Source organism: Balaenoptera ricei, chromosome 1 (assembly GCF_028023285.1).
Source record: "Balaenoptera ricei isolate mBalRic1 chromosome 1, mBalRic1.hap2, whole genome shotgun sequence".
Classification (NCBI taxonomy): Eukaryota; Metazoa; Chordata; class Mammalia; order Artiodactyla; family Balaenopteridae; genus Balaenoptera; species Balaenoptera ricei.
In genome coordinates this window covers 12,202,688-12,229,317 of record NC_082639.1, presented here as the reverse complement: position 1 = coordinate 12,229,317, position 26,630 = coordinate 12,202,688, and the positions used below count along the sequence as shown (strand labels likewise).

The 26,630-nt window shown below is 37.4% G+C and overlaps 1 protein-coding gene across 2 annotated transcripts in view; it reads right to left on the bottom strand.

Annotated features, from left to right (window-relative positions):
• The window catches only part of SPEN (spen family transcriptional repressor), an 82,385-nt gene that overhangs the window by 25,854 nt on the left and 29,901 nt on the right, over window positions 1-26,630 (bottom strand). For both annotated transcript variants that reach the window (XM_059914131.1, XM_059914140.1), the window contains 2 exons: window positions 2,630-2,790; window positions 149-349 (listed from right to left, as the gene is read on the bottom strand). In XM_059914131.1, coding sequence (XP_059770114.1) covers window positions 149-349; window positions 2,630-2,790 — 362 coding nt within the window. The remainder of the gene's footprint in view (window positions 1-148; window positions 350-2,629; window positions 2,791-26,630) is intronic.

The window sequence follows — 26,630 nt, the reverse complement described above, 5'->3', positions numbered from 1 at the left end:
CAAAATGTAACCACTCTTTAAAACAGAAGACACTGAAAGTATGTTTTAATAAACAGAGCTGGAATAGTGTCCACATTCAGGATAACATGTGGCCCTTTCATATAATGGAATAAAAATTACACTAAAACTCAGCTTCTTTGTCTCTTACCTGGCCCTATCCATGCTGTTACTTCAATCTGCATGCCAAAGAAAAGTTTTCCTTTTGATGCAGTCAATGCTTTTTCTTGGTCCTCCTGCTGCCGAAAGAATACCAGACCATACCTCTCTTCTGAAGTTCCATGTATCTGCACTGAAGTCACCTTTCCAAATTTCTTAAATTCATGGAAAAGGCCATCTTTAAGGCTTGTATCTAAATCCCCAAACAAAAACAAGTTGCTTATTTTTCTAATTTAGTTACAACTCAAAGTGTAAGCTACTAAATCTTTAGCCTGATTTTTGACCTAATTAGCATTAAAACTTTACTTTTTCAAATAAAGTAACTCTAAAAATGCATTTTAGAGACAACCGTACAATTCTGAAAATAAACTGGGGGTTAGAAGATATTACTAGTTATTTGTTAGGTAAGAATGATATCATGCTTATGCAGGAAAATACCCTTATATTTTACAAATAAATACAAAAGTATAGATCTTTTAAGTCACGTGTGAAATGATGTAACATCAGGGATTTACTTTAGGATAAAAAGGTAACAAAGAACAGGAAAGAAGGAAGATGGAGACGGACAAAGCAAATGTGGCAAAATATTGATGATTTTTTTAATCTGCGGTATGGTATAAGGGGAGTTCATTTTGCTACTCCTTCTACTGTGGGTATGTTTAAAATTTTCATGATAAAAACTATACAAACACACATATATATGCATATATAAAACTTTAAAGACTTAGAAAGAAAGCCATATTTCTAGTTTTCCAAGCATCATGTTGATGATAAAATTGTGTGGGAAATGGCATGTAACATGCTAAACAATGTTAAGGCCTTTTACAGATGAATTATACTATCTGGAGGTCTTGTGTTAATTTGCTTCCTTATAAAAATTAAATGGTAGAGAAAGACAAGCCAATTATAACCCCTGTCCATTCCTAAATTACAAAGTAATCTAAATCAAAAGTTCACCAACATTTGTGTCTCAATATCTCTATTCATAAACCTGGTATGTAGGTTTTATAGGCTGTTTTAATAAATAATTTAAGTAATCATTAAAATGCACTGGGCTTCCCTGGTGGCGCAGTGGTTAAGAATCTGCCTGCCAATGCAGGGGACACAGGTTCGAGCCCTGGTCTGGGAAGATCCCACATGCCGCGGAGCAACTAAGCCCGTGAGCCACAACTACTGAGCCTGCGCGTCTGGAGCCTGTGCTCCACAACGGGAGAGACCGCGACAGTGAGAGGCCCGCGCACCGCGATGAAGAGAGGCCCCCGCTCTCCGCAACTGGAGAAAGCCCTCGCACAGAAACGAAGACCCAACACAGCCAAATATAAATAAATAAATAAATAAATAAAATGCACTTAGCTAAGAAATGCTTAGTTTGGTCTTTGTTGGTTTGACCATCTACTAACTGTTGTTTAGACCATCTACTAACAGTTGTTTACATACTCAATATGCCTGACATAGAAATAAAAATATATTATGGCCAAATGTCAATCAAAAATATTAGGAATAAAAGACAACGGTATAGCTTTTAACTATATAAAGTCATTATTCATGACTTTCCTCATTTAAAATGTTAATATTTTGAAATGGATTTCCTATCATAATTTTTTTATATCCAAGTTATTTCACACAGGACTCCAGACCAATATAAATCTAACTGAAAATAGTATTTCTACAATTTCATTGTACCAAATTTTCCCTAATATCAAAATATTTAATCCAGAAAGCATTTTTATTCAAAAATGAACCATGCTTTGGGACTTTCCTGGTAGCGCAGTGGTTAAGAATCCTCCTGCCAATGCAGGGGACACGGGTTCAGGAAGATCCCACATGCCACGGAGCAACTAAGCCCATGCACCACAACTACTGAGCCTGCACTCTACAGCCTGCGAGCCACAACTACTGAAGCCCACATGCCTAGAGCCCGTGCTCCACAACAAGAGAAACCACCGCAATGAGAAGCCCGCGCACTGCAACGAAGAGTAGGTCCCACTCGCTTCAACTAGAGAAAGCCCACGCGCAGCAATGAAGACCCAACGCAGCCAAAAAGAATTAAAAAAAAAAAAAAAAGGTACATTCATAATAAAAAATGAACCATGCTTTCTTTACATAACACGCACCATAAAGTCTTTATGTGTGTATATGTATATGCATATAATATGCGTAATGTGTATTTATATATGTATGTGTATATAATTAAGTACAAGTAACATGAAATCTTTACATATATAACAATCTAGAAACTACATACAGTTATAATCACTTGCTTTTTATTACATGGCATTAAATATCAATGAACCACAAAAAGAAAAAGCGGGAGAGAGTCAAATTGAAAGACAAATAGAAAATATTACCAACACAGTCAGATAAGAAAGAGAGCTATTTAAACAAATTCTATACAAAGTATAGAATTTAAGCTGCTCAATCTCTCATTCCCCAATAGTAGAAGAGAGGAAAGGAGAGTAACACAAAATTTTACCTGTAGAGCGTACTGGAAGATTCTGGACCTTGATCCCAAAACTTTTACGGGGCTCATCTTTTTCCAGGGATGAAAGCAACTGGGAAGTGGGGGCTGGGACTGCTGCAGATTGAACTGATCGGGCTGGAGAGTCATCACTTGAACTACTGCTGGAATCAGTGCTACAAAAGGGGGGAAAAAAACTTACGTGAAAAATCAAACAGAAAATGAGTCGCATATAAAACTTCTTAAAATTAACAAATGGCAATAATTAAAAGGTCTAAATTTCAGGTCTGGGATTTCTAGACACCCTACCTTCTCCACATCTATTTCATACTCTACCTTCAGAGATGGCAGAAGACAGCAAATACCAGCCTGGGAATGTGGAAGTAAACGTAACAATCTTTTACCACCACATGCCACCGAAAGACAAACGTTTCGTTCTGTGCAAAATGTGAACAATTTTTTCCAAATGAAATATGACTAGTAAACACAACTGACTTAAGGGTAGTATCAATAGAATAGTGGATATATGGGTTTTGGATTCAGAGATCTCGATTCAAATCTTGGCTCAGACATACAGCATGTATCCTTGGACAAGTCACTTAACCTCTTGCTAAGCCTCAGTTTCTACATCTGTAAAATGGAAATAATAACAGCACCTATCTCACAAGGTTAAGAGTTTAATAAAATAACACACAGGCTAACAGAGTTTGGAATATGACAGTAATCCATAAATGAAGTGGCAATGCTCTGTTACTATTACTGTTACTACTACTACCACCACCGCCTCATGGGTAAATTAATCTTTAGGAAAAAACAGACACCCAAAATAATTACCCAGGTAATTTTAATTTTTAAATTTTTGAAGGACTAATAAAGAAATATTATATAAGTTACTTGAGTCTTGTTAGTTTAGGCTCTTTTCTCTGCGAATAATGTGGGAAATGAGAGGCAATGAAATTTAATTTCTCTCTTCAGTTTAATACAAACCTCAAAGGGAGAGACAGTCACAGTTGAAAGACAAGGAGAAAATATTACCAACATGGTCAGAACAAGTTTATTATGCCCAAGAACCATGTGAGAAATATTAAATTATTTCAGTACTGCATGTGCAAGACTGCTATGGTTTTAAGTTCTTTTATAGCATTCTCAAATACATTAATAAAAAGCTATTTACAGGTTTCTGAAATTTTGCTTCATACTCTCCCCTCCTTGCTGCAGAAGACTTAATTCTAAAAGCAAATAACTCGGGGTGGGGGGCGGGGAGTGCAGGCAGTTAATCCACTTTAGGCACACTCCATAGAGGACAGGTTCAACAGTTTTTGTCATTTGCGTCCAGACTACAGCTCTCACATCCAACACAAACTCTAAACCAGCCAGATGAATAAGTCTAACTCCAGGATCTGAGACAAATTTGCTATTGCTTTTTAAAAAAAGAAATACCATAAGAAAATAGAATTTACATAGCATTTTTATTTAGCTCTCACATGATAAGGCAAAAGATAAAAACTTTATGAAGTTACCAGAACTTTCTGCAGTTTGAAATATAAAGAAATAAACCTATGCCAGTAAGAGCCAAAAGGAGATACCTGAGTTACAAAATACAAACTACTATGGATAAAAGCCTCAAGGTAGAACCACAAGTCATCATTGCCAGGTCTCCTAGAAATGACTGGGTTTCAATTTTCCCAACAATAAAAATAAATTTTTTTCCGTATCATTAAGCAAAAGTAGTATTACTAGTACTAAGTGAACAGGACATTGTACTTTCTGAAATTAAGGGTTAACAAAATTAATTTATCTTCTGTTTTTAGCACAGAAAGAAAAAAATGTTCTACATGTGTAACGTACTCCAAGCAATACAAGATTATTCATAAGGCCACCAGATGACTACAGTATAGAATATGTATGTGACTTATCAACTTAATTCCAAGGAATCATAAAATAACCATTAAGGAAAACACTATAATTACAATACCACCAATAATATATACACCAAAATTCCTTAGCAGTAGTGGGTAAAGAAGTAAACAAATACGGGCAAGAGCAGAATTTCTGGGTACTAAAATAATGAGCCAACAAAGTTCTGTTTAAGTCCATATTATAAAAATGTAGAGGAATCAATGGCAGTAGTGGGTAAAGAAGTAAACAAATAGGGGCTGCCCTGGTGGCACAATGGTTAAGAATCTGCCTGCCAATGCAGGAGACACGGGTTCGATCCCTGGTCCGGGAAGATCCCACATGCCACAGAGCAACTAAGCCCGTGCGCCACAACTACTGAGCCTGCGCTCTAGAGCCCAAGAGCCACAACTACTGACGCCCGCGCGCCTAGAGCCCATGCTCCGCAACAAGAGAAGCCACTGCAATGAGAAGCCTGCGCACCACAACGAAACGTAGCCCCCACTCGCCACAACTAGAGAAAGCCCGCGCGCAGTAACGAAGACCCAATGCAGCCAAATTAATTAATTAATTAATTAATTAAATTTAATTTTTAAAAAAAGAAGTAAACAAATACGGGCAAGAGCAGAATTTCTGGGTACTAAAATAGTGAGCCAACAAAGTACTGTTTAAGTCCATATTATAAAAATGCAAAGGAATCAATGGGAGCAATGATTTTAAAGTATAAAATAGTGACAGAAATTAGTTTTGTTATAAATGTCATCACACTTTTGGTGAATTCCCTGCTACCACACCAATTTTGAAACAAGATGTAAAATTTAACTGGCAGAAATATCTGTTGACCAATTTGAAGTTATAACTAAAAAGAAGGAAAGGTTTTTAAATAAATTATGAAATGATAAAACGATACAACTTTTGAGTTCACATTTTAATATGCTAACCCAAAACTGCAATGTATATTTCCAGTGTAGTCTATTAAATGTACTATGGATTTTAAGGTCCTGAATCAAAACAGGGGCACAAATTTAGACCCCCAAATACCTTTTAGTCCTATAAACTGAAAGAAAATCCAAATGCCCAGAATATCTGTGTCAATTTTAACTTTAAAAAATTCTTATTTTCAGAATCTTGTTAAAACTGAAGAATCACAAGAATTCACCAAAACTTATGATATATAGTATTTTAGTTGTTTCTTAAAAGCCAGAAGTAGTTAATAAGAAGCTTTTCAATCTAAATTGTCTAAAGTAGTGGCAATGATGGTGCATCAACTAATAGTTCTAAGAAAGTGAACTTTAAATTTACCTGACCACAAGAGGCACATGAAAATATCTCCAACATCGCTAATTATCAGAGAAATGCAAATCAAAACTACAATGAGGTATCACCTCACACTGATCAGAATGGCCAACATCAAAAAGTCAACAAATAATAAATGCTGAAGAGGGTGTGGAGAAAAAGGAACCCTTCTACACTGTTGGTGGGAATGTTGATTGGTGCAGCCACTATGGAGAACAGTGTGGAGGTTCCTTAAAAAACTAAAAAGAGAGCTACCATATGATTCTACAATCCCACTCCTGGGCATATATGTGGAGAAAACCATAATTTGAAAAAATACATGCACCCCAATATTCACTGAAGCACTATTTACAATAGCCAAGATATGAAAGCAACCTAAATGTCCATTGACAGATGAATGGATAAAGAAGATGTGGTATATTTATACAATGGGATACTACTCAGCCATAAAAAAGAATGAAATAATGCCATTTGCAGCAACATGGATGGACCTAGAGACTATCATACTAACTGAAGTAAGCCAGACAGAGAAAAACAAATATATGACATCACTTATATGTGGAATCTAAAAAAAATATGATACAAATGAATTTATATACAAAACAGAAATAGACCCACAGACACAGAAAACAAACTTATGGTTACCAAAGGGGAAAGGGAGTGGAGGGTTAATTAACAGTTTGGGATTGACATATACACACTACTATATATAAAACAGACAACCAAAAGGACCTACTGTATAACACAGTGATCTATATTCAATATTTTGTAATAACCTATAAGAGAAAATAATTTGAAAAAAAAGATATATATGTATGTATAACTCAATCACTTTGCTGTACACCTGAAACTAACACAACATTGTAAATCAGCTTCACTTCAATAAAAAATTTATAGGGACTTCCCTGGTGGCGCAGTGGTTAAGAATCCGCCTGCCAATACAGGGGACATGGGTTCGAGCCCTGGTCCGGGAAGATTCCACATGCTGCGGAGCAACTAAGCCCGTGCGCCACAACTACTGAGCCCACGTGCCTAGAGCCCGTGCTCTGCAAAGAGAGAAGCCACCACAATGAGAAGCCCGCGCAACACAACGAAGAGTAGCCCCCACTCGCCACAACTAGAGAAAGCCTGCGTGCGGCAATGAAGACCCAGTGCCGCCCAAAATAAAAATAAATAAATTTTAAAAATAAATAAATAAAATAAAATAAAATAGACTTTGGAGCTTCCTCTCCAGAAGCAGACAACATCTTGAGGTATCTGGCTCTCCCAATATCATGGATGAAGATCTTTGTCTCCAATATGAAACCTTTATTCCGTTTGCCTTTTTGCCTCTTGCTTTTGCTCTCTGTAAATGCACAGAAAGACAATGTTCCTTAACTCTGGCAACTGCCTCTAAATCTACCACTAAGGCCATAGCTCCACAACAAAAGTCCCTAGAATTTCTTGCTAAGGTGGTTTTGGATAATAGCATTGCTATTGCTTTCGATTACTTAATGGCAAAACAAGCCATAAGTCTGTGCCATAGCAAATATCTCCTGCTATAACTGGATCACACCCTCCGATACTATAGCAAATACAGGAAATTAACAAAGAAGCCTCTTGACTTAAAACAGGTTGATGGCCCTTCGGGTACATTCTTTGCTTTATTTGATAAGAACTTGTTTGGTTCATAGGGAGCCGTAAGGAGCATACTTAGTCTCTTGGTATTATCCGACTGACCGTCATCATTATAATCTCCCTGGTAGGCTATGTTCTCTCAAGGGTCTTAAATTCATGTCTGTAGCCATCACCAATACATCAGATGGTCTCACTGCACTTGCAGAGAAATAAGATAAACAATGAGATGAACAGCAAAAACAATTCTTCCACAGACCAGACTCATAACCTATGAGTTTCACGACGAGACAAAAACAACAACCTGATGGTGACCAAGAGTGGCACTATCACCAAATTTTTGGTTAAAGTCTCCGATATGAGAAGAGGGCCAAAAGGAGGGGTTAATGTGTTAAATTAATTAAACAAGGAGACCATTAGACTGAGGTGGTTCTAATACCTTAGCAACCCTACATAAGCAAACAAAAACCTAAGCCTGTAACTGCCTCAAGGCTGAGAAATCACACCTAAGGACAACCAATAACAAACAGCCAATTAGGCTTTTCCAAATAAGGCAAACGCTAAAGCTGTAACTGATCAACTAATTTTTCTGCTTTGCTTTTCTCTCTAAAAGCTTTTCCCCCAGCTCCTGTTGATGGAGCACTCCTAACCATTTCCAGTTTGGCGCTGCCCAATTCAAATAGATATTTGCTCAAATAAACTATTAAAATTTAAAAGGAAAGAAAAAAGTTATGGAGAATTAATAAAATTTTCAAATTAAAGTTTAAATTTCTAATATGGTAAATGTCAATAGATATTACAAAGTAAACAAAAGCTCAATAATTTAAGAATGTAAAAGGGTCCTGAGCCCAGAAAGTTTAAACTAAAAACAAAAACCCCACTAGCTTAGTAGGCATTCTGATGTTATCTTAATTCCATTTTCAACCCTACCACTTCTGATACAACCTGAATTAAGTCTCTGTCTTTTTTGTTTTATAAGAAAATCAGGAAGGAAATACTCAACTGTTCAGTCTGGTAAGGTACCACATTTTGCCTCTCTAAACTTTAATTTCCCTAGTGGGTTATACCAGACCTCATGACCTTCAAAGGTCCTGCTAACTCTAGGGTTCTATGACTCTCCACCTATCTCCAAACCTTCCAGCTCTGACAGCTCCACATTGTTCAACAAGGGAGAGAGGGGACCCTTTACAACGTGGCCCCAAACTAATTTTCTAGTCGCTTATTCTCATTCCCTTGTCACTCTTTGTCCTACCCACTAATGATCTATCCACATAAGAGTATACCAGTTTTGGGAATTCCTTGGTGGCCCAGGAATGGCCACCAAGTGGTTAGGGCTCTGCGCTTCCACAGCAGGGGGCACGGGTTCGATCCCTGGTCGGGGAACTAAGATCCTGCATGCCGCACAGCGTGGCCAAAACAAACAAAAAAAGAGTATACCAGTTTCTAATCATGGGCACCCCCCGTTTTTTCTTATTAGATATAAGTCCTTGGTTAAATTACTTCCTCTCTAATACTTCACTTTCTTGTATGTAAATGGTGATAATACCTATCACTTGCGAGGGGCTATGGTGAAACTTTAATGAGTTTGTGATTGTAAGGTACTCAGCACTCTGCCTAGCATACAGCGAGAACATGAGAGCTCCTGTCCCTACCTATTCCTACTGAAGACACCTTTCTGTCCCTCCCTGCTGGCCCTGCCTTCAAGGATTAGCTAGCTCCAATGTTAACCTCCTGCTCTGCAGCTGTTCTGGACATCCCCACCCCACCCCATAGCATTCACTGATTTCTTAGTTGTGTATTTCTAAGCCTCTTTTACTACAATGTCTATCGCAAACCCTTTCACTCTGTATTATAATTATTCATTTACCAGCCTCTTAAAAGTCCAAGACTAGATTCATCTTTGTAAACAGAGCCTAGCATGGTGCCCAATATGTAATGGATGTGTGACTCCAGAAAATTATTGATTTGAATTATCCAAGCAACTGAAATTAATGCCTAGGAAAGTACACCAAGCTCGATAAAATGAAGGTATTAACTACATTCAGTATCTAAGAGTGAAATGAAAATTTCTGAGAAAATATTACTTTGTTGGAAACTGCAAAGTATGTCTTTCTTCTTTAATGTTTGATTAATTATTCAAGAAAAGTAATGGCTGTTCTAGCCAAGACTCTAGGACTTTGACATATATTAATAACCTGACTGAAAAATCACTGGTAACTGTAAAAACAAAAACACTTCATGGAGCCTGTCATCTAGAACTTTGTAGAAGATGATTTTTTTAAATAGACATTTTTCTGGGATGAAAGCAAAAGCACAATTATAACACATAAAACAGTGCTTTAAATATCTGACAAAGTCCAGAGTGTGGATTTTGCACTATTCTATTTCATTCATAAATCCTATAATTGTGAACACCTGCATCAGTGGCTCTCAACTGGGGCCATTTTGCGCCCCAAGGGACATTTTTAGTTGTCCAACCGTGGGTGGGTGGGGAAGCTTACTGCCATTTAGTGAGTAGAAGCCAGGGATGCTGCTAAACATCCTACGGAGCACAGGACAGCCCCTCAACAAGAAATTATCTGGCCTCAAAAGTGAATAGTGGGGGCTCCCCTGGTGGCACAGAGGTTGAGAATCCGCCTGCCAATGCAGGGGACACGGGTTCGAGCCCTGGTCCGGGAAGATCCCACATGCCGCGGAGCAACTAAGCCCGTGCGCCACAACTACTGAGCCCGCGTGCCTAGAGCCTGTGCTCCGCGACAAGCGAAGCCACGGCAATGAGAAGCCCGCGCATCGCAACGGAAGAGTAGCCTCCCCCTGCCACAACTAGAGAAAGCCCGCACATAGTAACTAAGACCCAACACAGCCAAAAATCAATAAAATTAAAAATAAATAAATTTATTTTTTTTAAAAAAGTGAATAGTACCAAGGTTGAGAAACCCCAGCCTACATTACCTTCTTTGACCGCTTTCCCTTCTTTTGAAAATCCAACATGCTAATTTTAAGCTGCAATTCAAATGCAGGATCCTTACAGTCACTGTTCTTCCTTATTACTAATACATCATTTCATAAAAATCTTTGAATAAGTCCAAAACTTACAGGGGGAAAAAAAAAAAAGGTCAACTTCTAAAGATTAGACTGAGAAGAAGCTGGGATCCAAAACGTTCTGATGTCACTCGATTCTGGCAAACATGACAAAAAGAGAAACTGCAAATAGCTTTTTACAGTATGTGTTTTGCCATGTCAATATAGCAGGGTGAAAGTATTTGTAGACAAAACTATTTTATAATTTTGAACAAATAACGGGTGAAATATATAGTACTGCTACCCCTACTCTAGTAAGGCTTACATCAATGATAACTATTCCAATTCATGTTAAAATTGTTTCTCAGCTCAATAGCTTTGTTTACCCTCAAACTAGGGACTTAAGATGGTAGTTTAGTATCACAACTAGATTTTTTCTCATCAAGTACCATGGTCAGAGAATGAATAAAACTTCTATTCTGCATAAAGAGCTTAAGGGGGTATTTTGTCTTATAACTTTAAGACATTTTAAAATTTGCCTTTAAGAATGACAACATAACTCAACAGCAAAAAAAAAAAAAAAAAACCAATCAACCAACCCGGTGCAAAAATGGGCATCTTTGAACCTGAACAGACATTTCTCCAAAGAAGACATAAATGGCCAAGGCACACATGAAAAGATGCTCAACATGACTGTTAGGGAAGTTCAAATCAAAACAACAGCAAGATACCATTTCACACTCATTAGGATGGCTATTATCAAAAAACAGAATATAACAATGTTGGCTAGGATGGAAAGAAATTGGAACCCCTGTGCACTGCTGGTGGAAAAGTAAAATGGTGTAGACACTATAGAAAACAGTATGGTAGTTCCTTAAAAACTTACAATTGCCACAATCATTCAGCAATTCCACTTCTGGATATATAACAAAAAGAATTGAAAGCAGGTACTTGAATAGATATTTGTTTACCCACATTCATAGCATGTTTAACAGCCAAAAGGTAGAAGCAACCCAAGTATATAGCGACAGATGACTGGATAAACAAAATGTGGTATCTATATACAATGCAATATTATTCAGCCTTAAAAGGGAAAGAAAATTCGGCCATATGCTAAAACTTGTATGAACCCTGAGGACATTATGCTAAGTGAAATAAGCCAGTCACAAAAGGACAAATGCTGTATGATTCAGTTTTTTTGAGGCAACTAGAGCAGTCAAATTCATAAAGACAGAAGGAATGGTGGCATAGCCTGGGGCTGGGGAAGAGGAGAATGGGAGTTGTTAAACGGAAAGATGAAAGGGTTCTAGAGATGAATAGTGGTGACTGCTGCACCACAAGGTGAATGTACTTAATACCACTGAATGGTACACTTAAAAATGGTTAAAATGGTAAATTTTATGTTATTTTAACACACACAAACACACACACATACAAACATGACCTAAGAAGTAAAGTACAAAATGAACTGTTCTTCTTGGGACTTCCCTAGTGGCGCAGTGGATAAGACTCCGCACTCCCAATGCAGGGGGCCCGGGTTCAATCCCTGGTGGGGGAGCTAGATCCCGCATGCATGCCACGACTGACAGTTCACGTGCTGCGACGAACGAGCCCATGTGCCACAACTAAGACCCGGCTCAACCAAGTAACAAATAAATGAATTAATTAATTAATTAATTAAATATTTAAAAAAACAAAAACAAAAATGAACTGTTCTTCTCTTTGCGCCTTAGAAAAAAATGAGATTCCAAACCAGTCAATGTAACAGGCTACCTGCTGGGTTTTGTCAATAAGGCTCTGCTGAATCAAGAGGTCTCACAACCTGGCTTATCAAGGTTAAAAGTTCCTCAGAAATGATTTCAGAGAAATGAGTCAACTCTAACTGGTGATTCTGCAACTACTGCAAAAGAAACGGGGAAAGCACTTTAGGACTTGACTGTATAAATGATAAATTAAACTCTTTAGAGCCAAAGTTAATGAAAAGTTGTCTAAATTCTTGGTATTTAGGATACCTATTGAGAAAAACTGTATTAATATATTAAACAGTGAAAATGCATTTTTAAATTATGGAACCAATATTTTAACTTCAATTTTGTTTTGGTCCACATATTTCTTCTTCTATCATTAGAAACCACAAAGACTTCTAATGGGAAAAGATTTGATTTAAAAAATTATGACTAAATAAATTAATAGAGTAAAACTGACAACAGAGGAAGTTTTTTTCTCCTTGTTTTTTTCATCATTTGTTTTTTTCTAATTGAAGTATAATTGATTTACAATGTTGTGTTAGATTCAGGTGTACAGCAAAGTGACTCAGTTATTTATATTCTCTTTTTCAGATTCTCTTCCACTATAGGTTACTACAAGATATTGAATATAGTTCCCTGTGCTATACAGTAGGTCCTATTGTTTATCTATTTTATATATAGTAGTGTGTATCTGTTAATCCCAAACTCCTAATTTATCCCTCCCCCCTTCTTTACCCTTTGGTAGCCATAAGCTTGTTTCTATGTCTGTGAGTCTATTTCTGTTTTGTAAGTAAGTTCACTTGTATCATCTTTTTAGATGCTACACGTAAGTGATATCATAAGATATTTGTCTTTCTCTCTCCGACTTACTTCGCTTAGTATAGTAATCTCTAGGTCCATCCACGTTGCTGCAAGTGGCATTATTTCATTCTTTTTTATGGCTGAGTAATATCCCTAAGTGTGTGTGTGTGTGTGTGTGTGTGTGTGTGTGTGTAAGTCTTCTCTTAATAGAAACAGGTAGAAGCAGAAAGAGAGCCATAATCCACCAGCAGTACTTTTTCCTTTCACTGCAATCAGTTTTTATTGCTGATATAAAAAAATAATTTATTTCCTAAGGATTTCTAAGTATAACAGAAAATCTAAGACCTCAAAAATTAACTTTTCTTGAGTTCTAGTTTCCACCTAGCCTTCCCCTGTGAGCATTTATAAATATCAAGCATGCCTAAACCTTAGACAGGTACTGGCTCCATTTTATAGGTAGATAAGATTAAACACGTTTCGTGTTCATGGTCACTAAAGTGGTGGTAAATTCAACCACAGTAATTAAAATAAATGGTTTTATTTATCTTCCTATTCTAAAGTCCAATAGTTTACATAAATGAAGGAAAAAACAAAATCATTAAAGACAGATTTTTAAAGAGCACCTTATTTTGGTGGAAAATACTGTTTAAAATTGAGCTTAAATATGCTATGTGTGGTTATGCACAAGTAACTCTTTGGGATGCAATTACAGCTACAAGTTAATGTTTTTAAGCTTACTACTATTTTTAGTAGAATTAAACAAAAGGAATATGGAAATAGTTAATCTATAGGATGACTGCTGCATAATTAAAGGTTACCCCAAAAAAAGCGTGAAGGAATATTTTTCAGTCTTAAAAAGGAAGACAGGACTTCCCTGGTGGTGAAGTGGTTAAGAATCCGCCTGCCAGTGCAGTGCACACGGGTTCGAGCCCTGGTCCGGGAGGATCCCACATGCCGTAGAGCAACTAAGCCTGTGCACCACAACTACTGAGCCCACATGCCTATAGCCCGTGCTCCACAACAAGAGAAGCCACTGCAATGAGAAGCCCACGCACCGCAATGAAGAGTAGCCCCCGCTCGCCGCAACTAGAGAAAGCCCACACGCAGCAACGAAGACCCAATGCAGCCAAAAATAAATAAATAAATAAATAAAATTATAAAAAAAAAAAAACCAAAAACAACTTAGATCTAATTTCAAAGAAAAAAAAGTTAAAATGGTAATTTCACATTATGTATATTTTTACCACAAGTTTTTAAAAATTGAAGGCTTACAAGTTTTGGCATTAAAACCATAATTTCGTGGTTTCAAATCTAAGTGTTCTAATAACAATAGCAAAAATGGAAAGCGGCTATGCTCTTATAAATCTATTACTAAGAATCGCGTGGCGTATTTGCTGATGGGCTTTATGGGACCCTAAAACATTCCCTAGTTAACTTTAAGAATTATAAGATGATGGGTTAGCAGAGATCTGGTCACAAAGTGCAGCTTACCATTTTTTTTTTAAAACAGATTTTTGGGGGGCAGATATGTGATCAGATTCTGCTTCAGACAGATTCTGCTAAGTACAAAATTCACAGAGGATAAAGTGAAAAAATTATTTTTCTACATATTCTGTGTCCAAAAAACACAGCCCTTACTCTAGGGCCAAGAGTACTTCTGTCTTAAATTCCAAAGAGCCTAGGCCTGCAGTGTCATTACATTCTTGGCAATCCCTTAAGACTCACAAAACCTGCTACTCAGGTAACTCGAAGCAAAAACCATCAAACATGCAGGCGCCCTAGAAGTAATAAGCAGATATAACACACCTGCCTAAGGAACAAGAAATCTTTCTGTACGGCAGCAAAGCCCTTAGAACATCCATGGGATGGATGCCTCACTCAAGGGACAAACTCAGGAGAAATCTAAACTGTTAATTGTAACAGTGGAATTTCTTACTTCCTTAACCACATGCAGTATAAAAACTAGATATATTTCTTATATGAACAACTAAATGGTTTAAAAGGCATAAACCAAGAAAGCATACAGATCACGTGAAGCCGTTTTGTTGTTGTTGTTGTTGTTGTTTTTAAGTTCCAAATGGTTATGTACAAATGCCGTAGCCTTTACCACACCTGCAAGTAAATTTGAACTTCGGGTTTTGCCTTTTTCCAATTTAACTTTGGTGCTAATTACATCTCCTTACTATCCAGAATAAAAAAGTTTGCTATTTCCCACTTCTGAACTCTTTATTAAGGCAGCTCCATACTCAAGAGGTTAGAAGGGCACCTAACTCCCCACCAGGAAGCCTAAAGCCACCCACTGTTTGATGCACTTGTTTAATTATTTACAAATGACTTCAAATTACTCACTAAGAAACTCCAGCCTAAAGTCCTTCTACTTAAACAACTCCTCTGCAGTTTCTTCCAGTGGAAACAAACACAAAGCTACACTCCAAATGGCTCCAACCACCATGACATAGCACATTCAGGAAGCTACTGTGCCCCTCCCCACACAATCAAAAATAACATTCAAAGAACCATGGAACTCCCCAGGTGTGGTTACATAAATCATATCTAGAAGCAAGACGAGCATCTATAAAATGTGTGTCTTATTCTAATTCCAACACCAGAACTCCATGCCTGTTAATAGACACATTTTAAACCTCTATCTAAAGTATTAGCCATCGCTTCAAAATTACCTTCAGATTAAGGGTTTGTGTGTGTGTGTGTGTGTTTCTTTTTTAATTAAAAAAAATTATTCTGGTTAAGATGACTTAATTTTCTTCTTGGGGGATTAAACTAATTTATTTGGGGACTTACATGTTAAAGTTTTTCAACAGCTGAGACATTCCCTTGGCCACCCTGGAAATCAACATGCATGTTAATATTTAGCCTGACCAATCCTAAATTTGTTAAAGACAGAATCTGCAAAACAGTTCAATATATATTTTAAGCTTATAAGTCCCAAGAGCCTTTTCCATTAATACATAATTTCAAAAGAATAGAAGGGTCTTGAGAATAAAAATAGTGGACTCTATTCTTTAAACAAAATGAAAAGCAGTAAATCAACGCATAAATTACTCCATGACATTCTATCTTGATAGAGCTCATTTCTATTCTGTGCTGTCCAACAGAAATTTAATAGAAGTCAAAAATGTAATTTAAAATGTTTAAATAGCCACACTTTAAAAAGTAAGGGACTTTTACCCACTGGTGGTCCAGTGGGTAAGACTCTGCACTCCCAATGCAGGGGCCAGGGTTCAATCCCTGGTCGGGGAACTAGATCCCATATACATGCTGCAACTAAACATGCCGCAACGAAGATCCTAAGTGCTGCACTAAGATCCGGCACAGCCAAAATAAATAAATAAATAAATAAATAAAATTTAAAAAGTAAGAACAGGTGAAATTTAATGTATTTTATTTAATGTAATATACTTGAAATATTATCTCAACATGCGGTCAACATAAAAACCAGTAATACTTTTTTTTGTGCTATATCATCAAAATTCTGTATTTTTAAAAATAGTTCTACTGGGGCTTCCCTGGTGGCGCAGTGGTTATTAAGAATCCTGCCAATGTAGGGCAGACAGGTTCAATCCCTGGTCCAGGAAGATCCCACACACCACGGAGCAACTAAGCCCAAGTGCCACAACTACTGAAGCCCACACGCTCTAGAGCCCGCGAGCCACAACTACTGAGCCTGCGTGCCACAACTACTGAAGCCCATGCGCCTAGAGCCCATGCTCCACAACAAGAAAAGCTACCGCAATGAGAAGCCCATGCACCACAATGAAGAGTAGCCCCTGCTCGCTGCAACTAGAGAAAGCCCGCACACAGCAACAAAGACCTGACGCAGCCAAAAATAAATAAAATTTTAAAAAATAAAAATATAAAAAATAAAGGTATACAATAGTTTTTAGTATATTTATGGAATTATGCAATCATCACCATAATGTAACTCTGGTACATTTCACTGCCCCAGAAAGAAACCTCATACCTATTAGCAGCATTCTCCATTCTCTTCCATCCTCAGCCCTAGGTAACCACTAATCTACTTTCTGTCTCTGTAATTACCTATTCTGGACATTTTACATAAAGAGAATCATATGATTCGTACCATCTTCTTTCACTAAGCATTTTTTTGAGGTTCATCCATGTTATACTGTGAATCAGTATTGGTGCACAGACTAGCCAAATTTCAAGTGCTCAATAGCCACATGTGGCTAGTGGATACAGTACTGGACAACCTAGTTCTAGAACCAGAAAGCTGCCCAATAAACAAGCATATCAGCCTTAAATAAGAGACCATGTTAGGAACTTCCCTGGTGGTCCAGCGGTTAGGACTCCAAGCTCCCAATGCAGGGGGCCCAGGTTCGATCCCTGGTTGGGGAAGTAAGATCCCACATACCGCAACTAAGCTCAGGTGCCACAACTACTGAGCCCATGTGCCACAACTAGAGAGCCCTCATGCCACAACTACTGAGTCCATGCACTCTGGAGCCCATGCATCACAACTAGAGAGAAGCCCACAAGCCACAACGAAAGATCCCATGTGCCGCAACTAAGACCCAACGCAGCCAAATAAATATTAATAAATAAATAAATTAAATTAAATTAAAAAGAGTGTAACTCAGATTCTTAGGAAAAACCAACTCTGTTTTTGCAAAGTTAATTTTAAAATATATTTCACTATCTTGTCTACCTGGAAAGAGGAAGTTCATTCATCCTACAAAGTAGACTTTTAGGAAGATGTTCCACAGAAGTGACTTTATACAATTTGTAGCAGCAGGAAACCCTAACGGCATTTAGATTAAGTAATGACTAATAATTTAAGTAAATAAATTATCAGAGGGTGCTCTTTCCATTTTCTCATAGGAGAAACAATCACAAAACTACCCTTTATAGATAAAGGCAAGCACTTAGTTTGTAGTCTAAGACACGGATTTTTTTAAAAAAATTAAGGAGAGGGTGTGGGTAATGAAATCTTGGCTTATTCTGAGCTTCAGAAAATGCTAATGTTTATTTTAAAATGAGAACACCACATTTTCCTTTAGTTCTGTGCATGGATGATCCCTTTGTTCAGGGCAGGGTAAAATTATACCATGACTTCTGAGAATGACCATAGAAGGCCTCCAAGTGAAAACAACCCAAAAAGGATAAAAGAGAATAACAAGGTCTCTGAAACTGCTCTGAGTAAACTTTCACCGTAAGTAAAAAAGACTAACAGAGGTTTCGATGTCATTCCAAAAGTTTAAAACATAAGCAAGGTTATAGGAACTTACATTTTCTATATAGCCCTGGTGCTGATAAAGACAAAAATAAATGTACCCCTTTATTTGTGGCTTTAATATTTCTTAGTGACTTCCGAGTGTTCTCTGATCAGGAATTAGGCCATGTTTAACTCCCTTGTCAAAGAGGAAAGCTGACATAGAGGCTATGCACAAAGCAGTCATGACACTAAAAATATGCAATTTAAGCATTTTTTTGTAAGAGTTTGCTTCTAAATCAAACAAATACAATCTAGCATAGCATTTTTAATTTTAAAGTTTGTTGTTTAGGACTTTAATGTGAATTACTTTTTGTTAATTTTTAAGGCAACATTTAAAAAATTTACTTCAAGGTTAAATTAAAACTCACAAGATACCAAGTCACAAGTTTACCCCAGAAACCTATTTTCATTCCTTCCACCTAACAATCAATCAAACCAAAATAAACTCCAGCACAACCCCAGTGGAAAGAATGAAAAGGGGCATGGGAGAGAGTTCTTTACTGCAAACAGACTAACAACTAAAAGCAAGTTCCTGGGGAACTTTGGTAATTAATTAATTTTTTGGTAATAAATTCTTTAATACTAAACGCGGACCATGCTGTGATGTACCCAAGCAGCAGCATGGCAGAAGCTGTTTTTCAAGCCTTAGTTTCTAAGGGGCATAAGACAGAAAGTTACAGTTAAAGCAAGGGAGTAATAACGGAAAGATGCACTGAAAATCGTAGCATTCACACCAGCTTCCAGTCTTCGGCTCCTCAATCCTTTATTTGAAGTGCCTCCTTCGCATGAACAAACCTGGGTTAACTGGCACCCACTTCACAGCCTCTCCTCCCCTAAGCGGCCGGTCACAGTGCGCAAGCCCCGCCCCCTGGGCTGAAGGCCAGGCAAAAACTCTGGCAAAATAAGGAAGCCTCTGGGAGGTGGCAAGCAGCCAACTCAAACTGGATGATTCCAGTTTAGTCTGGTTTGAGTCACAAACAAGCAGTTCCTAGCTTTCCCCACCATATTCAGAGGCACTGGCTGCTCAGGCTGCGCACAATGAACTCTCCTCATTTATTCTCAGATCTAAGCCTACCTCATTCTCATTTCCCTAGCAGCAGAGGCTCGAAATGAAAGCAAGGTTCCCAATACAGCAAATATGGGTCAGTCCCGCACTTGTTTCCGAAGCCAACTGCCCATTCCGCACAGAACGCTAAAACTGGCAACAACTACACCTCTCAAAAGACTTACTGAAATGCGGTACTTGACAAAAAAGGAAAAACAGAAAGGAACTAGTCTGATTTATAAATCTCCATAATGAAAGTTAAGCCCACCAGAGCAATTAGAAAGCAAACACGTCCATTTTCCATATTTAGCACAAAAAAAGGCTTGGCTGGCTAACATGACCCCAAAAGACAGAAGTGTATAGCTTACTGCCCAGTAACAAACTACACAATAGCCTACAAAGGAATGTTGTTTCCAAAATATGGGCTCTTCATTTTGCCTGCCACTGATGAGAATGGAAAAAAATACTACCAATAAAATAAAAATAAAAATAAAAATAGGGACTTCCCTGGAGGTCTAGTGGTTAAGGCTCGTGCTTCCAATGCAGGGAGCGCGGGCTCGATCCCCAGTCGGGGAGCTAAGATCCCATATGCCGTGCGGTGCAGCCAAATAAATAAATAAAAATCAAAATTTATGTATACATTAATATATATGGGGGGTGTATTTCTCTTCAAAGCACACACGGCTAAACAGAAATTATCTACTATTCATTATTATAGATAAAATCACCTTTGATGATAAAACTTCAGACAAATGTGTTTTTATAAGCATTGCAACGATCACCAAAAAACCCACTAATTATTAATTCCTTTAACAACTTTAAGAAACTGACTCTTACTTCATATATGTACTTGTTAAAACTGGTGCCGTATCTGACAGGTTCTAGCACGTAATATATATCATAACAAATTATATAGCCAGGTAATAAAATGAGCATTCCTTCCCCCAATCAACATTCTAAATAAGCATACTTTAAGAGAAATGGAAAGTACACTGTCACTATCACTCTGATACATGCATTGCCACCATATCCAATAACCACTGGGAACTACATTTTCAGCTTCATCCATGTTCTTCCACAAAGCTTCAGAATGACAGCAATTTTGAAAGTTTTTCTACATGAATTTGAAAGGAAGTTCTCTCTCATAAACTAAATGAACTGCAAAACTTCCTCATGAAATCAGACAAAAGGATATTTGAATACCAATTCCCCCTCTAAGAAACTGTAATCTAAAACATCTAGATCAGGACTTCCCTGGTGGCGTAGTGGTTAAGAATCCGCCTGCCAATGCAGGGGACACGGGTTCGATCCCTGGTCGGGGAAGATCCCACATGCCGCGGAGCAACTAAACCCGTGCACCACAACTACTGAGCCCACACGCCAGAACTACTGAAGCCCACGCACCCTAGAGCCCGTGCTCTGCAACAAGAGAAGCCACCGCAATGAGAAGCTGCACACCACAACGAAGAGCAGCCCCTGCTCACCGCAACTAGAGAAAGCCTGCGCGCAGCAACAAAGACCCAATGCAGCCAAAAATAAATAAATAAAAATAAAACGTCTAGATCATTCACAAGATGATTAGCAGAATTGGTCTTTATTAAAAATATATATATATTAGGGACTGTCGTCGTGTTAATACTTATTTAGTTAAAAGGGTCACATTTCTTTTAACTTTAACTGTTGTAAAAATCCAGAATTTGGTCAATATTCTAATTACTATTTAACTATAATTCAGGTAAAATATTCTTATATTGTCTAACAGAAAAAAATTAATATGGTTGTAGACAACTTTTGATATATTTTATTCAAAACATATAAAAGAAATATACAAACAAGTTCTACAAATAATACCAGCAATAAGAAAGACTTTTCATTTCCCTTTCAATAAAAAGTAATATTCTAATGCAAAGCTAATATACTGGACAAGAGATGGGCATAAAGCATGCCGTTATCTTAATATGGCATCAGAGTTGAAAAGTCTGATTGCCTGCAGGTCTATAGGCTTTTCTTATTACATTAAACAAACACCACAAAGACTATGTCACATGCTAGTTTTCCTGTCCTGGAATTGATATTGTATGTGTGTCTTTTTCTCCCACTTCCTGTCTCCAAGCGTCTTCCTTATATATTCCAACTTATGAACCCAGGCCCTGGGCAGTGAAAGCATGGAGTCCTAACCACTGGACCACCAGGGAATTCCCTACATACAGTTTTTAAATCAACTTATTTCAATTCTTAAAATCTACTTAAGAAGAAAGCTTGCTCTAAAACTCTGATTTTTTCAAACAGGTAAACTAAGCACAATTTAAGGCCACAGGGCTTACTGAAAGCCACAGAGACAAGAGACAATGAGATGTCACCCACTACAGTTATTTTCATGTAGTTTTCTGTGCTTACTCCTACTACATTTATTTTAAGCGTTTCTATCTAAATGCCTATTTCTGTGATTAGAAAGAATAAAAGTCTGTAGGTTACCTGACATATTCTTCTTTAGACAAACCAAAAGGATTCAGAGGAACAAAAAGAAAAAGGCTGACAAGACACCTCCAAAATTTTTAAGGGGGCAGAAGACGGGGTTGCCTTTGATAAAACTGTAAAGATGCACCTAGTCATAGACACCCAGGTTAATTTAATTACATGTTAACTCTTAATTAGACATATGTAGATTTTGTTTTGGATTAGCCACAGCCAATGTTTAATCCAAAATGGCTCTATTCTTGGGACTCCATACAACCAGTTATTTTATTTCATAAATTTGGTGCAAAAAATAAGCAATATATGTTAAACAAATAGATGGATGAATATAAACTCAAAAGTTAACTTTAGGACTTCCCTGACGATCCAGTGGTTAAGACTCCACACTTCCAATGTAGTGGGCGCAGGTTCGATCCCTGGTAGGGGAGCTAAGATGCCACATGACTCACAGCAGGGACCCCCCCCCAAAAAAAGTTAACTTTAGCCTGAAAGAAGATTTAGGGAAGTAATCTACTGAGGGGGAAGGGATAAAATAAGAAAAGGTTTTGGATTATCCAAATCTCAACTCCCTCCCATTACGTTTTCATCCATTTCCCCTCATTCATTCTGTAAACCTTTATAGGATATAGAATCAAGGGCTAACTGCAGCTCCAAAGGAGCCAGGACCCCTTTTCAGCAATCTGGTGAAGTCTATGGACTCCTTTTCAGAATAATGTTTCTAAATGCATAAAATAAAATAGGAATTAAATGGAAACAAATTATACTGACATAGTTATTAAAATGTTTTAAATTTTTGTGATATAGTAATGTCTTTATTAACATTAAATAACAATACCTAACACTTGAGTTTAATAACTATTTCCCAGTAATGATTAATATAAGCCCAATTTTGAGATCTCTGCAACTATAATAATCATAAATTACCTGTGTATTTATACTGAGAACAAAGTCAGTCATATACTGTTAATCTACTGTTTTTTTGTTGGCTACTTTCATATAATGGGAGGCAATGCTTAATTCACTTTCAGGTTAGTGAAAAGATGTAATTTTTTCCCCTGCATCTAAATTCAGGGACCAAAAAAATAATAATAATAAAATTTAAAACGGGAATTCCTTGGCAGTCCAGTGGTTAGGACTCCGCACTCTCACTGCTGAGGGTCTGCGTTCAATACCTGGTCAGGGAACTAAGATCCCACCACAAGCTGCGCAGCACAGCCGGAAAAAAAAAAGGTTCAGGGACCCTGAGCCAGCCTAATCATCTTTGGTTGTGATCAAAGTAAACAATGGAGAAACAAATCTCAGTTAAAATTACTTTAAGATAGTACGAAAGGATATTATGAACTAATTTAATTTCAACAAATTCTTCAACTCCTTTAGCCTGAATTAAAGCAAATTCTTACAAGATGATAGGGAAAAAAAAAAAACTGATAGGGAACTACAGAAATAAAATACGTTCAACTTCAATCAAGGACTTTTAAAATAAATGCTTTTGTGGAATTTATGTATTTAAATTTTTATGTTGAAAAGCAAAGGGACTCCCTAAATGACCAAGGCAGAGAAAGAAATAGACATACAGCAGCACAGGGCTGCACACAGGAAAGTGTGTAACATTAAGCCCCCCACCTCCCCCAAACTTCTCACCAGCTAAATACTGTGAATAGTTTGGCAGAAACATTAAGTGTATCACTTATAAGGACTTCACAACTAGACTGTCATCAATCCCACGTTTAGTCATTTGAAATGCACTGCTAGGAATCTGTTCACCAAAGCTGTAACAATTAAGGGGGATGGAGGATGATTAATTTCCCAGTCAGTCATACAGAAAGAATAGCAACTTGTTTTTATAGATAAAACAAGCTATATTTTGTCTACTATAACATGTTGCTTTTAAACATTTTTAAAGGACTTGGAATGTCACCATTTCACAATCATGTTTTAAAGATTACAAAAAAGATCTTAGTTCTTCCAAAGGGGCATTAAACATTCTGAGTTGACATAACACCTCAAAATATTACATTCTGAAATCAATATAATTATAGAGGAAAAGAGGACATCTGATAAAAGGGGGGATGAACCCAGGGATAATGGATATACTCTGAACCCTAAAGGATTTTATTTCTCTGTACTTGCATCAATCACAATATAATGACCAAATCTTTTAACTATTTACATCAATTTTGCTTTTACCTTCCTATTAGCTAAGAATTATATCTAAGTATTTCAACTATTTGAACATGTACTCAGAGAAGGGCAATAAAAACACTTGGTTGGCTCTGCAGTGTGCACAAAGGAAGACCTGGCCCTTTTCTTACAGGATGACACCAAAAGGCTCATCATTTGGTCATATCTTCAAAAAAAGTTGATGCTGTTCTTCATAAATCAACATAATCTGATTCTTAATACAATGTTCCTTCCGCTTTTCCCAAGTTAGGCACTCTCATAGTCCAAGTCTGCCTTCTCCAAAATACTGAAAGAGTCTCCTAACTGGAATCTCTGTCTTTCCTATTCTCAGTCCCCAGATGCCTTTCTAAAGCAGATCTCAACAAGATATTTCCCTTCTCAATCCTTCAACGGCTCATCTCTGCATAAAGAAAAAAACCCAAAAACATGAGCATGGTTAAGTCATACTAAATTATTTGCTGTTCTCAAAACATTCTTCCACCCACTCGTGTCTCTTCAAGTTGTTCCTTCTGCTCACAATGTTCCCTGTCTAGCCTAAAATTCGTCTCTTCTTGTTGAAGAGAAGAATACATATCCTTCACAGCCCTAAATCATAAAAACTGCCAGCCCTAAGTATGGATCAGGCAGCTGACAGAAGAGAAAATATCCTCTACGGTTGTAATTTAGTCCCCATGTAGATTTTCCAAGCTCATCCTGCCTTTGTGGCAGTTATCTTTCTAAATGTAAATATTCAGAAGCATATAACTGTTTCTTTTGATTATGTAAATAGGGAATTAGCTCCATCAAATTCATCATCACCTCTGGGTTCAAGCTTCTGAGCCCACAATGCCAAGGGCCAGATCTCAAACCACTGTAACTCCCACCCAAAGTACAATGCCATCCTGAAAGCTGTGAATTATGTTTCACCTCTAACTTCCACACTTCCACAATTGGTTGGCTTCTCAAAAAGGTTTGATCCAGGGCTTCCCTGGTGGCGCAGTGGTTGGGAATCTGCCTGCCAATGCAGGGGACACAGGTTCGAGCCCTGGCCTGGGAAGATCCCACATGCCGCGGAGCAACTGGGCCCGTGAGCCACAACTGCTGAGCCTGCGCGTCTGGAGCCCGTGCTCCGCAACAAGAGAGGCCACGACAGTGAGAGGCCCGCGCACCGCAATGAAGAGTGGCCCCCACTCGCCGCAACTAGAGAAAGCCAAAAATAAATAAATAAATAAATAAATTTATTTTTTTAAAAAAAGGTTTGATCCAGTGGAATGCAGTGCCATCCCTTTAATGAGGTAGGTCTGGGGAAAATGACTAAAAACTTGAGTATCTTAGACAATTCTACGTAGAAGAAAGTGAATCATGACAAGATTTTATAATCAGTTTATAAAATTAAAATGAATACTGTCAATCACTTAATAATATACCAAATGAAATCAAAAGAAGTTATGGGTTTTACCCATGTCACAGAGCTGCAAAGCTGGAGCCAGAAACTAACTGTCCTGACTTCCTAACTCTCCTGACTTCCTAAACTAAGTGCTTGTTTCATTATAATATGCTACATCTTCTAGAATGTTTGAATTATATCTAGATAGACAGACAGATATATAAAATGTTTCCATTTATTATTTTGAATTTGAAAATTTAGGAGGCCTAAAAGGAGCCATTTATCAATTCCATGATCATTTAGTTTTCTTAAATTAATTCTAAACAGGCAATACTAAAGGAAAAATAATCTGGGCATTTTTAATCAGGCTGAAGAATCTGTATCTTGTAAATTTAAAACACACACCACCTGGGACTTCCCTGGTGGTCCAGTGGTTAAGAATCGGCCTTGCAATGCAGGGGGATGCCAGTTGGATCCCTGGTCAGGGAACTAGGATCCCACATGCCTTGGGGCAACTAAGTCCTCACACGCCCCAACTACTGAGCCTGCGCACTCTGGAGTCTTCGCAACACAACTAGAGAGAAGCCGGCACGCCGCAACGAAAGAAAGATCCCGCGTGCCGAAACTACAACCCGACGCAGACAAAAAAATAAAAAATAAATAAATAATATACACACCACCTAAATTTAAAACTAGAATATCTGAGATTAACAGATTGAATAACAATCACTAGAAATGGGGAATACTCAAAAGACTATCAACATGTGAAGTACTGAATAGTAGTAATTATAGCTAGCAGTTATTAAAGGTTGTATTTATTTAACATATATGGGTATCAAGCTAAGCACTTTACGTATTTTTTTTCATTTTAATATTCAAAATAACTTTATGAAGCATGGTTCTTATAAAAGATGAGAAAGCTGAGTCCTAGAGAGCTTAAGTAACTTGTCCAAAGATTATAAAAGTAGTATACTGTCTACCTTGATCTATTATTTCAAAACCCATATACCTAACTTCTAAGCTGTTTCTTGTTAAGATTATTTTCAATTTATTATTTTCATCTTTGGAATAAAACTCCTTTGTAAAAAAATTCCCAACTAATGAAATGAGCTTACTCAGCCTTAGTGAACAGCAAAGTTACAACCTGAATTTAAAGAAAGCTTTCCTACTTGAGCTTATAAATTGACTACCAGCTTGATGTTAAAATTAGTTAAAATGTACATAAGTTAATTTATACATTGATAATAAACGTGTCAACAATATATTTCACCAATACATCTTTACCCACATAGCGCTTTTACAAATTTTCAACCAAATAATAG